The 15027-nt window shown below is 33.3% G+C and overlaps 1 protein-coding gene across 1 annotated transcript in view; it reads right to left on the reverse strand.

Moving 5' to 3' along the window:
• ASCC3 (activating signal cointegrator 1 complex subunit 3) overlaps positions 1 to 15027 on the reverse strand; it is a 393050-nt gene that overhangs the window by 231035 nt on the left and 146988 nt on the right. Inside the window, exon 11 of the mRNA XM_030809499.1 lies at positions 6967 to 7131. Within this exon, the coding sequence (XP_030665359.1) occupies positions 6967 to 7131 (165 nt within the window). The remainder of the gene's footprint in view (positions 1 to 6966; positions 7132 to 15027) is intronic.

Below are 15027 nucleotides of genomic sequence, written 5' to 3' on the forward strand. Positions count from 1 at the left end.
TGAGACAAGCCTAGGCAAAACCCCATCTCTACCAAAAAAAAAAAAAAAAAAAATTAACTGGTGTGGTGGCACACATTTGTAGTCTCAACTACTCAGGAAGCTGAGGTGGGAGGATCACTCGAGCCCATATGATCATGTCACTGAGCTCCAACATCGGTGACAGAGTAAAACTGTTTCAAAAATAAATAAATGAATAAAAATAAAAGTAAAAATGGGAATTAAGAACTTTGTGACAACTAAATGTATTTTTAGGTCACAAAAAACTCAGTAAATTCCAAAAACTAAAAATCATATAGGCCATTATTATCTGATTATGATGTAACATACCTAAAAAGATAAAACCAAGGGATGGCCAAAAACTTCCATTCATTTGGTAATTAAAATATATCAGTATGATTTTCTGAGTAATCTGTTAATAATTTTGCTCAGTCTAGGAGACTCAATAGGTATAAGCAAAGTAGTCCAATGTGAATAATATTAATACTTTCAGAGTCATCCATCCATCAACACTGGGTTAGGACCTAATCTGTAGGCACTAGGGATGCAGTGCTGAATAAGACATAGATCCACACATGCAGAGACTATTTGCAGAAACATAACAAGGGAAGGATCAAAAAAGTAGAGATGGGTAAAAATTAAAGTACTAATACATATACAGTATCTTATTATAAATTTGTTTTCACTGAAGAAATCTTATAGATATTGGCAAAACCCCAAACCAAATCCCATCAAAAGGAAGGAACCCTAAATAAGGGGAAATAATCGCCAGACCTATTTTTAAAGAAACCTCTTTCACAACATACAGTAATTAGAATGATTAATTATCCCACAGTTCTATGTAGTACTAGTGGGGATTTGGAAAGAAATGAAAGTGATATTTGGTTTTAAAATAATTTCTTAAGACACAATAGTTACAGAATATATTTTTAAGGTTGTTTGATGTTAAAGACACAATACTCCGGCAAATACCAGACATTTTTCTGCTAAAAATCCATTTTAAAACAACCACATTTTTAAGTCTAAAAGTATAATTATAACATAGTTATTTAATATAGTTAAATCTATGTGAGAAATACTTTATTTAAAATAGAAATAATCTGGAATGTTAGGTCTTAAGCCAAACCTTCAAGTCTATACACTATACCTATTTACCTTAAAAGTATTAATTACTGACAATTACAAAAAATTAAAAATTTATGGCTTTCTCCCTATCATTAGCTCAAGATTAGACAGTATATTTCTATGATGTTTTCCTTCACATAAAATTTAGTTCTGATAAAGTCTCCCTCCTTACTAAAAGTAGGTTAAGATAATTATTAGCTCATGTTGTTAAATAAAATAGATTTAAGATTTCTTATACTTTTATCTTTTCCAAATTTCTCCCCATCATGCCAAGTGTGTTATGAATTTAGTCCCTAATATCACCACGTAAGTTCAGAACCTGAACAAAATCTACACTGCCTTCCAATAGCTTCGGAAGGCGCTTCTACGTTAGTTACAAATGTTGAAGTGTGATATGATGTGCCATCTACTGGGAATATTTGGTAATCACAAGGAACAAATAAAAATAAGAGCTTTGTTCTGTAATAAAAATAACTATGAGCACTGTACCAATACTTTGAAAATATGAAAAGATTCACACAGACACATCTGTCAAGGAGGCTGAATTCTAGTGAGGCATTTAGATGAAGACAGAATTCACTATAGTAAGTTGTGAAATTACAAGGAAGATCATCATAAGCGTTAAAAATATGTAAAAATAAGGGAGTGCAAACAAAACACAAAAAAGGTGTAATTCACATTCTGATTCAGTAACTAGGAAACACATCATAGAAGTGGCATTTGATGGATTCAAAAGAACAGTAAATTTTCCATAGACGGATGGGTGGAGTTACAAAAAAAGAAGGCATTATATATTTTGGCATTTACAATCCTTATCTCACAACCAACAACACATTCTGCCTCAAGTTAGATTAGTTTCATTTTTGAAAGAGGGTCAATGGTATTTAAAAGGAAGCAGGGAAAAGATCAAATAGTTTTGTGTGGCTGGAACCTTTGGTAGCTGATGAAGATGTGGAAGTTAAAATTAGACAGACAGCGCTTTAATATTAATAGTCTTTAATGTCCAGCTAAACAATTTGACTATTTTTCTTAAGATAACAAACAGCAAGTCAGCAAAGGTATATGGGCAAAGTGGCACAAAACTATATAATTAGAATTTGATTACAATATACAGATGACAATGTGAAGATGAAATTATTATACATATATAATATATGATATACACATATATTGATATACTATATATTTATATAATAATATATTGCATATAATACATAATAAACCTATAATATAGTTTGATATAGTTTATAACATTTATAGATTTTATATAGAAACTATACTATTTACAATTAATTTATATTTTAAATAAAAAATTATACATTTATAAACAATTTACAAAATTATTTGTAAACTTTCTAAGGTTATAATGCCTGCTCAAATATATCATATGTAATGATATATCTATGTGTCTTTGTACATACATACAGAAAGGATTAGCACTAAGACTACAATCTGTTTTCTTTTTATCCTGGGGATGCTCAGGAAAGAAAGATGTACTATAACAGTAAAATCCCTTGTAATTATGAATGACAGACCTCTTGGAAAATATACTAATGATATTTACTTGGCCTCTAATGTTCTATAGTTGAAGAAAGTCCTTATCTTTACTGGATGGACATGGTCTCTGTAGGTGGCTCGCTGCAAATAAGTGTGGTGTATGGATTGTTATAGTATGGCTCCTTGAAAAACATCACTAAGTTAAGTATCAGGGCATAAAATCAAAACATTTCATAATCAAAATAGCTCTCCTTTGTGTAAATCATGCCCTGCATGCTTCTTTTATGAGACCTCATGTATAACATGTGGGCCAGAGCACATGCCTTGTAGGAAGAATGGACCTGGAGAATAGAGATGGTAGTTTCGACTTCGCCATACTTCATCTGTGTCTGACTACCTGGCATTTTAAAAATTGCTCTTAAATTGGATTTTAGCTAAAACCTGGTTTTATAAATCACCTTTGAAAATTTCAAACCTGTGTGTTTTCCATATGTGTGTGCATATACACATATTTTTAATTTATGTGGTAAAAAGTAAACAAGTTCCAAATATTTCTACAATTTCATTTCTACTGAAGAAACCACTTTTTAATTAGGTTCTACTTGTCAAATTTTGTTTTTGTTGCAGTTGCTATCTCCCACTTTTTAGTTTAATTAGGTCCCACCTGTCAACTTTTGGTTTTGTTACAGTTGCTTTTGGGGACTTAGCTAAAAATTCTTTGCCAAGGCCAATGTCAAGAATGGTGTTTCCTAGATTTTCTTGTAGGATTTTTACAGTTTGAGGTCTTACATTTAAATCTTTAATCCATCTTGAGTTAATTTTTGTATACAGTGAAAGGTAAAGGTCCATTTACATTCTTCTGCATATGGCTAACCAGTTACCTCAGCATTATTTATTGAATAGGGAGTCCTTTCCCCATTGCTTATTTTTGTCAGCCTTGTTGAAGATCAGATGGTTGTAGGTATGTGGCTTTATTTCTGAGTTTTCTCTTCTGTCTCATTTGGTCTATGTGTCTGTTTTTGTACCAGTACCATGCTGTTTTGGTTACTGTAGCTTTATAGTATAGTTTGAAGGTGGGTAGTGCGATGTCTCTTTTATTGTACTTTTTGCTTAGGAACGCTTTGGCTATTTGGGCTCTTTTTTTGGTTCCATATTAATTTTAGAATAGTTTTTTCTAATTCTATGAAGAATGACATCCAAACTTCAGCATCATGCAATATACCCATGTAACAAACTTGCACATGTACCCCTGTGTCTAAAATAATAGTTGAAATTGAAAAAGAAAGAAAAGAAACCACTCTTCAATTTGTTGCATATCTTTTCATGTATATGCACCCAATTCTACACCAGCCTAAGATCTAAGTGTAAGCAAGAACTTTGTTTTGTTTATCAGTATATCTGTAGCACTTAGAACTATGTAGCTGGTACATGTTTAGGTGCTTAATAAATGTTCATTAACTGAATGAATGAATGAATGAATGAATAAAAACATAAATATACTGCACATGTTTTTCTTACGCAAACGGGATTGTGCTATACATACAGAACAGCTTGCTTTTTCAGTGAATAATATAACATCTTTTAAGCCTAGTTCACATAAATAAATGTGGAATGTATAGATTGTTGTGGTATAGCTCCCCGAATATAAAGAAGAGCACACAGTTCATTCTCACTTTTTTTAAAGGCTGCAAAGCAGCATTTCATTGCATAAATATACTATAATTCATTAAACAATTTCTTCTATTGTTGAATAGTCAAGGTATTACTAAAATATTTTGTATTAAAAAAAGAGCTTCGATGAATACTGGTATTGCTACATCTTTATAAATTTGTGCTATTATTTCCACAGTTTGATATATAGAAGTGAAAACACAGCATTGATTTTGCTGGATGCTTTCAAATTCCATTTCGTTTTTATTTTTGTTAATGTGATAGAACAGAAATGTCTCATACTGATTCATATTCTTTTAAAGCATCTTTTAGATATTTCTCAATAATTTTTTTCTACTGTAAAATGTTCCTTCCAGTTAAGATTATTTTTCTTATTTATAGAAACCTATTAAATATAAATAATATTAAAAAGTTGTTTTACATGTTGCAAATAATTTACTTGGTCTCACATTTAAAATTTTAGGGGTGTGTCTTACTGATCAGAATTTTAAAATATTTATGCATCCAAATGTGACACAGGTTTCATTTATAACTTCTTGAGCTTGCATATTGCATAGAATAACAAGATTATTTTTTAAAAAAAAACTCTCCTATGTTTTCTTCATTGCACTGAGAGCTTTGTTTGAAACAATTAAATCATTAATCCATCTAGAATTTTATGGTGAATTCAGAACATGAAAAACAAACACTTTCGAACTTTTAAAAAATACATTATGTCACTTATTGTACCTACTTCTTTACATTTCCACACTTGAATCTGAATCAGAGGTATTTAGAAAAAAATATAAAGAATTGATATCTAATTAGATATTGGGATGGAAGAAAGTATTAAGGAAGAGGGAAAACCTGACTATGACTCCCAGGGTTTTGGCTTCGGAATCAAGTAGATTATGATACCATATCTAGGTATATAGGGAAGATGACAAGAGTTCTGACATGTTTATGGGCAAAAGATATCTATGGGATATTAGAGTAGAAATATACAACTGGGTTTGGATATGGCCAGAAGTCAGTAGGGAATTTTATATATATATATATACACACACACACACACACACACATATATATAATATATATATATACACATACACACATGCATACACATCATATACATATTATATATACATAATTTAGGTAAGATGGGCATAGAAGTGTTTTTCCCCAGAGTAAATATTTAGAATAAAGAGAGAAGATGGCAAGTGACAAGAGTCTTAGAGAACATAAACAATAAACATTTCCAGATTGAGAACAGGGAAGAAGCAAGGAAGGCTGAGAAAGAGTAGCTACAAAAAAAAAAAAAAAAAAAACCACAAGTGAAAGTAACCAGGACAGGGTGGCATCACAGAGTCAAAGAGCAAAGAGCTCCAAGACTGAGGAAACAATGAGTAGTATTAAGCATCAAAAATGAGTAGAATCAAAAGTTAAAAAAAAAAATAGGTTTGAGAACTGGTAACTGGTGATCTTGGTAAAAACATCTTATTACTTATGTTTGAGCAATGACCAGACTGCAGTGGTTTAGTCAAAAGGGAAATTGAATTGAGATTAATATTTCCAGACACTAGGTGGTGGTGAGGGATAGGTTTAAGGAAATTTTTTGGTAAAGACAGAAGGGACTTTGCAATCCTTTTAAGTCAAAAAGACAGTGCCCACTGAGAGAGAACTTAAAGACATAGGAGAAAGAAAAGGGGTAACTTACAGAGTGAAAGAAATGGGGTCTAAGGCAAGGGGAGAAAGGACCTCTGAGAAACGAGTAAGGGGTGGAATGAAGGGTATGCTTGTGGTGGGAAGGGCTGGGCATCTTCCTGGTTAGGGAGAGGAGGGAAAAGGAATGGAAATTGAGAGAGTTCAAGCACGAGGGACTCTATTTCCATTTCAGTACAAAATACTATTGTATAAGAATAAGGCATGACAGGGTGATGAAGAGTGAAAAAGGAAACTGGTGAAGTTTGAAAAGGGTCACATTAGGGACACAGAAGAAAAGCTGCTTAGAAGTTACAGGGTAATCCCAAGGATCCATATGAATGTAGTCTAGGAATGTCTACTCTAAATCACAGTCTATGAAGGTCTACTGATGCTAGTCAGCATCTCTAGCAGTCTTTCCCACTAGTAATCGGCAATCTGGCTGGAAGTACAGACATGGCTCAATTGATTCACTGTTGTAATTTTGTCAGGTGCTCAGGGTATAAGTAAGTTAAAGTTATTAAGAAGATGAGTAATTAATCATGGAATCTTAGCTATTTCAGAAGAAAATAAAGGCAAGAGAATATGAATAAAAGACAATAAATGAGGAGTCAAGAAACTAGAGTTCTTGATTAGGTCAAAAAATAAGTGTTCATCTATTTTCTATATACGTACAATCTATCAGAAAACATCAGTTAAAAACTCATGAATATTCTAAAACATCCTGTCCTTTCATTTAGTGAAAAGAATGGTTAACAGAAAATATCTTAAGACTCTTGGTATTAGGAATTTACCAATTTTGGTTTGGGCTATTTATGAATAGCTAGTGAGGTCTAAAACTAGGGACAACAGGTACATTCCCCCTTTTAAAAATATGAAGATTATGTCAATATTAGATTTAGCTTTGTAACACAGGTCTACAGTGAAAATGCTGCATTTTACGTTGAAAAACATATTTATCCCTTCAAAATAAGCTTATAAATAACTTCCTCTTACCTGCCGTAAAGTACGGGCAACTATGCTTTCTAATACTGGTCCTCTATCTTCATGTAGCAAATGAACTTCATCAAGAATAAGGAGCTTTACAATCTGGGAAAGAGCTACATCCCCAACACTCTTTCTTGTGACTACATCCCATTTTTCCGGTGTGGTCACAAGCATCTATAAGATAAGACACATTTTAAAAGGGGAAAAGTTACATAGGTTATTTAACATTGAACTGTGATACTCAGAAAGAAATATTTTGGCCACCTCTATATAAATCAAAGAAAAAGTGTTTAGAATAGCCTAGAATTATATCTAATTTACTATAGACAATAGTCATTTCAAGAAGAACTCTTTTTAAGCTGTGATACTAGGCAGTTTAAGCTCACTGAAGGTAATTTGCCAGTGAATTGTAGGGCAAGGTGTACAAAATACAAACTTTTTTTAAAAAGTATCTTACAATGTAAAAAAAAAAACAGTAAGAACACTATTTTCTAAAGTAGCATATACTGATAATGGTCTTTATTTGAAAAGGGACGAAAAAATGATGAAAGCATTAAAAGGAAAGAAAGAAAAATCAACAATTCACTCTACTGATAATCTACTTTGGATAATGACAGATTAAAAATAACCTGAGATATAGTATCATAAATATACCCAGAGATCACTTACTAACAATGCTTTTCATTGAAAAATATGCCCATATGTTGTAAAACAAAAAGATACCATAATTCTCCTAAACTTTAAATTAATGGCACATTAAAATATAAAATAAAACTAGCTTGTTATTAGTAAATATTAGGAGAGGTACAAAGTAGATTATTAAATAACAATAATAAATACAAACGTGGCCATCTACCTCACCACCAACTTACAATAGTATGCCAGCCCTTTCTTATTAATTTGCAGAGAAAAAATGTGGTAACAAATTATAAAATCAAAATTTTCAGATATCAGAAAGCATCCCTAATTTGAAAATCCAAAATCCAAATGCTCCAATGAGTATTTTCTTGGAGCATCATGTCAGCACTCAGAAAGTTCTAGATTCTGAAGCATTTTGGATTTCAGATTTTCAAATCAGAGATGCTCAACCTGTACCACCAAATCTTAAAATCCTTTCTAGTATTTTGTTTTCTATGCTTTAATTTCAGCACAGTAAGAAGTGGCTTCATTTATAATACTATTTTACTACTTCAGTTCCCTGAACTAAAATGGCTAGAAAATAAAGTGTCACATTTGCTTAATGAATTGGAACTCATGCAAGACATTTCCATCTGCTCTTGCATTAGGGCCTGGGTTAACTGTCAATATTTTTACTGTCAACTTAAATTTCTCTCAGTACATGTACTTAAATCCCTTGGCAGTATAAAAATCAGTATTCTAAACTGTTCCAACTTTAGGCTGTCCACTGGGAAAATGGCATAGTTGAGATGCTTATAAACCACGATTATGCCAAACATTTGGTGTATTTAATTTTTAAATGCTCATTAATTTGACAGCAAAACCAAAGGACCTAAGACTTGCCAGAACCAATTCATCTTAAACGTCATTATTAAAAACTTTCCTTACGGCTGTATATAGTAAAATTACACTATTTAGTTTTCTACAATTGTTTAATGACTACTCCATTATTCTTTATCCTAGGTAAAGTGTATTCCTCCTTGAGGAGGGGAAGAGAAGAGAAAAACACAGTAAAAATTTTAATCTGAACTTTTAATGATTATTTGCATAATCTACTAATTGAATACTACAACAAGCCCTATATCAAACACACCAGAGGGTAGTGCTTCACTGAATGAAGAACGTCACGCCCAAATCTGCATATTCACAGACTTGTCCCAAAAGGAATTTTTTAAATTTTGAACTAAAGAATTATGAGAGAGATCATAAAATCTCTCGTGTAATAAAGCCTCCGAGAGGAATGAGTTTGTGCATTTTACATTTGGTTCTTTTTTCCCCCACAAATTACTAGATTGAACTAATCTAATGCTCCTTGAGAAACAGAAAATGCAAAGATTCAAGAAGGAACTTTTACTGTATCAGCCAGGCAGCAATTACAGGCAGATGACCAGCTCAGTGTTAGATCTCAGAGCTATGGGGCTATGGATCTGAACTTTCTGTTCTGGGTTTGTAACAACAACAACAACAAAAAGGGTCTAAATATATTTTATTCATATTCTTGCTCTACAAATAGTTATTAGAGACAAAGATTAAAAATGATTAATGTTATTAATGTGGCTTCACAAAGAACTGAGCCAGGATGAAGAGAAATAAATCAAAATAGTAGTTTGGAGGGGGAGGGGGGCCAGACAGAAAAGTGGCAGTAGGGATCATTCTAAGAAAAAAATTTTCTATACCTTCTTAAGAGTGTGGCTTACACATTTGCCAAAACACAGTGTATCTCTTCTATTTGACTGTAAGTCAAAGAAAGTCTAAAAATAAATTTTTCTTCCCTAAAGATAAACATCTGCAAATATAACATTATTCTCTATGTGTCAAAAGTAACAATCAAATTGTCTAAGCAGACATAACAAATGCAATATGTGAGCTTGGGAATAAACATTAAGGTGCACGTAAAAATGTAACTATAGTATATAACTATGCTATAGTGCTTAATATTCAGTTAACACATGAGCCAAAAAATTAATTGAAAATAATGAATATTTATTTTTTCATATTTAATAAAAAAACACAAAAAAGGGGTGAATGATAGAGAGAGAGAGAGAGTGAGAGACAGACAGACAGAGAGAAGTGACATCACTATACAGCTACCATAAAAGTTAGAATGAATGATAGAAAATACCAGAGGATATGTTTACAGAGGATGTGGAGCAACTAGAACTCTCCTAAAGCAATGGTGGAATATAAACTTATATAACCACTTTGAAAAACTGCTTGGTAACATCTAGGAAAGCTGAAATATGCATGCGTTGTGACCCAGCAATTCCATTTCCTAATATACTATATACTCAACAGAAACACACATATATGTGTACCCAAAGACGTGTATAAGAATTTTTATTGCTGTATAATTTATAATACTCCAAAATCAAAAACAAACCAAATGTCCATCAACAATAACATGGATAAATAAAAAGTAATATATTTATACAGTGGGATAAAATATATACTATACAATAAAAATAAGTAAACTACTAAACTATGTGCAACAGCATGGAAAAAAATTCATAATATTAAATATAATTACTTTTTACCTTCTCCTTTCCCACTCTCTCCTTTGCCAAGGAGTCTCTTACAAAAAACGAAAGCATCCATAGCTGGGGATGGCCTATGATTAATCTCATATTCCATGCTTATGGGGGCATATGTTAGCATTTAGGGAAGAAAGCGCACTTGGTGATAGCCTGAATACATCAGAAAAAGTCATGCCAATTCAACCTCATTTTCACATTGGATAAAGTCAACAAGAAGGTAGTGAAGAGAAAGCACTAGACACAGTATATACATAGTTTTCTGTATATACTGAAACTTTTGACGAAGTTTGCCCATGATATATTTATGACTAAGACAAATCAGTGAAGGCTGTTAATACAACTATGGATGTCTGAACAATCTCACTGAAAGACTGGTACTTTAACAACAAGAGCAAAAAGTAAATCAAAATCAAAATAGCCATTATTTTAGAATGAAGGAGCTAGTGTGAGGGGGTAAATAAGAGAGGGGGAGGACTAGAGAAATTAAGAGGAAGAGAAAGAGATAAGGAGGGAGAGAGAATATGTGTGTGAACAGAGAAAGAAGGCAGAGAGAATGTGTGTGTGAACAGAGAAGGCATTTTATGGAAAAGTTTCAACTTCTTGAACAAACTTCCAGAAGAAGATCTTGAACAAAGATCTGACAAAGCAAATGTGTATTGGAAGCTATGCTTCAATTTTTCTTTAGTGAAGAACTAGCTAGGCAATGATGCACCTCAATCCCTAAAACCTTCCAATTTTAATTGTTTCATTATACATAAAATGGAATCCTAAGGTTTTTTTTTTTTTTTTTTTTTTACTATTGAGAATACATATCTGGCTTAAGACACAAAAATGTATGTGATGCATAAAAGTAGCCTGCTGCATGTTTAACTCATCTTGTTATATCTAATGTGAAGTTATGCAAGTCATATTGATATCATATTGAATTTTAAATAATTTATCATTTTGACTATTGGAACAGTTTGTTTCTTTGAAGCACATGGCTAAAAAGTAGATTTAAAATTTTGAATCAAAAGGAATACACAAATCTTAAAGATAAAAGTATACTTTCTTCTCTTTATAACATTTAAAATTGATTTTGAAATTTTTAGTACTTAGACTGTAGAAAACTAGGAGCAAACTGTGTAATTACATACGTGACTTTTTTAAAACCAGAATGATAAAATATCAAAACATAGCCACTAAAATTCAACAGTATATTATATATCATCAAATCTCAGGAACCATTGATTCCAGCTATACCATATTTTATTGTCACTAAGAAGGTGAAAAAATACCACTGGGCTGTGTGCAGTGGCTCACATCTGTAATCCCAGCACTTTGGGAGGCCAAAGTGGGAAGATGACTTGAGGTCAGGAGTTTGACAACAGCCTGTGCAGTATGGTGAGACCTTGCCTCTAGAAAAAAAAATTAACTGGATGTGGTTGCACATGCCTGTAGTCTTACAGGGGGCTGAAGTGGGAGGACTGCTTGAGCCCAGGAGTTCCAGGCTGCGCTGAGCTGTGATCATGCCACTGCACTCCAGCCTGGGAGACAGGGCAAGACTCCATCTCTGAAAACAAAACAAAACAACAAAACAAAACAAAACAAAACAAAGCAAAACAAAACAAAACGAACGCCACTACCAAGGATATTTTCAAAATGTATCTTACAATTGATAAAATATAGTACATTTAGTTGAAAAATGTTAGGAATCTATTAACTAAGCTAAAGAGCAACCTTCAAGAATGCTTGCCTAGTACATCTTCTGTGGTGAAAATAGCCTGGAATTGTTACAAATCACATTCTAACACTATAGGTGTAGACCAGGCAACAGCTTGCAAGATTTAAGAAATACTGTCTTCCTTTCTAAAATACATAATCACATACTCAGTCAACTGATAAGCTTATAAATTATATGAATGTTTTAATTTAAAGATTAAATCTAAAATGTCACATGGTTTACATTCCATAAACATACATATAATTAGTTATACTAACCTCTGATATACAAATGTCAGTTCTGATTGATGGCAACAGTCCCCATAATGGAATCTGACAGCTTGCAGATTATACCTGCCCCTTGGGACTCTACAACAAATCAGTTAGTTCCAGCCACTTCCTCTTCAACATTTTTTATGTTCCCTTCTCTCCCATCAATTCACATGCACGAATGCACACTCACACACATAAAGCATAGTCTCAAATATCGAGTTATATTTATGTCAAGGATGGTGGCTTTCAATTACAAAATAAAAATGTATTCAAGTACAAAAGTATTCTCACAGCATATTGTTTGTTGAAAAGTATAATATAATAAAGCTAAAGCACAAAGAGTGTCACCTGAAATATATCTCGGTATTTTCATATTAGGAAAAATAAATGATACTATTTTAGCTAAAATTTCAAATTGACATTTACAAAAAAACAAAGTATAATTCAAGAAGAAACTCTAAAGCTTTTGAAGGAACAGAGCAGGAAATGCTGGGAATTGGGGAGAGAAGTTCTCCTATTCAAAACTGAACATGTAAAAGAATACTTTCTAGACTATGTGTGTTTACATCTGAAACACAATTCTTTTTGCAGTTCATTCTCTTTGCAGTTCTTTTTGTTAAGACATTTTTCATCAATCTCAGAATATACATACTGAAGTCTAGCCTCATTAGCATAAGCTTGTAAAAAAAGGGACACAATACTTTGTTACCCTGAAACCTTAATTACATATAATTGAGAAAAATACAAAATTGTTCATATTTCTGTTTATACAAACCATAAAGCCCTTGTTCATCACTCTAACTGCTTATCTGTAATACTCCAGGATTTCACTCTATTAACATCTCGTAGAGCAGGCGTCTGCTACAACTTAGATTGCCTCTTTATGTTCATAAAGACAGTTTGTTGTTCACATGTGACTAATTTGTGGTAGCAACTTGTCCTGTGGTGAGACCTAATCGTTACAATTGTGATATTCATAGAGAACAGGTTTCCTTCATTTATTGTAAAGTTGTGTTTTTCAAATCGGACTGGTTTGTGTGCTCTTTGAAAGCAAAACCAAACCAAACCAAAACAAAACACAACTTTGAACATTTGACAGTCACTACCTCTTACCTGCTACATTTGTAAAACCCAGTTTGAGGATCAATCTTTTACTAAAAAGAAACACTTTAAAATGTCATACTGCAGGTCAGGTGTGGTGGCTCATGCCTGTAATCCCAGCACTTTGGGAGGCCAAGGCGGGCAGATAACCGGAGGCCAGGAGTTCAAGAACAGCCTGACCAACATGGCAAACCCTGTCTCTACTAAAAATACAAAAATTAGCCAGGCATGGTGGTAGGCGCCTGTAATCCCAACTACTTGGGAGGCTGAGGCAGGAGAATCACTTGAACCCGGGAGGCGGGGGTTGCAGTGAGTGGAGATCACACCATTGCACTCCAGCCTGGGCAACAAAGCGAGACTCCGTCTCAAAAAAAAAAAGAAGTCGTATTGCAATACCACACTACTACATCTTAAATGTGATGAACTCAATAAATGTATTCTGCAGTTCTCCACAAAAAGACTCAAAATAATAAAAATTTTATCTCTTCAAACTAATTCCAGTCAGTCAATATTAAGAGATTACATTTGGCCGGGCACGGTGGCTCACGCTTGTAATCCCAGCACTTTGGGAGGCAGAGGCAGGTGGATCACGAGGTCAGGAGATCGAGACCATCCTGGCTAACACAGTGAAACCCCGTCTCTACTAAAAATACAAAAAAAAAAAAAAAAATTAGCCGGGCGAGGTGGCAGGAGCCTGTAGTCCCAGCTACTCGGGAGACTGAGGCAGGAGAATGGCGGGGCAGAGCCTGCAGTGAGCCGAGATCGCGCCACTGCACTCCAGCCTGGGCGACAGCAAGACTCTGTCTCAAAAAAAAAAAAAAAAAAAAAAAAAGAGAGATTACATTTATTCAAGAATAAGTAGTCAAAAGTTTGTTTGGGGTGTACTTTGGGAAAGGCAGACAGAGGAAAGGGGGAATCTAAAACCTTATCAACAAATTACAATAAGATAAAGCCTCCTGAAAAAGACCGTTAATTAAGAAATAGATGTTTTTGTAGTTCCTTATTGTTTACCCATTTCAATTATTTAAATCATTTCTCTTTTAATTGGAAAAAGAACAAAGAACATGGGTACATCTATAAACTTAACCACAATTTATGTTTATCCAAAAGCTTCCTGACAGAAATCTGTGACTAACTCACTCATTCAATGTCATTAGATGTGTGTCTCTGGTTAGAATACAAAGATAACTACAAGTTATACTTTGAGAAAATATAGCAAAACAGAGGAGAAATGTGGTCCAAACTCTCTCTCACACAATGTTATGAAATGCAATGGTCATCTATGTGGTACAGCTGTCCCAATTCGAGTAGCTGCCACTGCCACAACCTATACCTCAAGGTCCACATTACTAATATAGCACCAGTAGTGTAGTGTAGAGCCAAGTGAAATTATACATTTTCTGTATTTTCCCCTCCATTTCCCTTCCATTTCCTACAATTTAACAACATTGGAAAACTAACAACATTAGAAAAAAGATTAAGGAACAATTATTTGCTATTGGTTTTGAAGTGGCTTAACAGAAGTTCACATACACTAAAAATAAGGTTTAGTAAAGTGATAAAGGAGAAAAGCAAATATGACCAAAGTATACATAATATGTGATTATATATAAAACCTTGCTCTAAGCTTTTGACACTATATTGAGAAAGAAAAACTGGCACATAGCTTCAAATAGAGACAAAACAGAACCTCAATAAAAGTGTTATTCTGGCATCAAACTTTAAGAGCGGTTTCTTCTATAGAACACTATTCTGGAGACTGAATGACACAGTATGTTCACTC

Source organism: Nomascus leucogenys, chromosome 3 (genome assembly GCF_006542625.1).
Source record: "Nomascus leucogenys isolate Asia chromosome 3, Asia_NLE_v1, whole genome shotgun sequence".
Lineage (NCBI taxonomy): Eukaryota > Metazoa > Chordata > Mammalia > Primates > Hylobatidae > Nomascus > Nomascus leucogenys.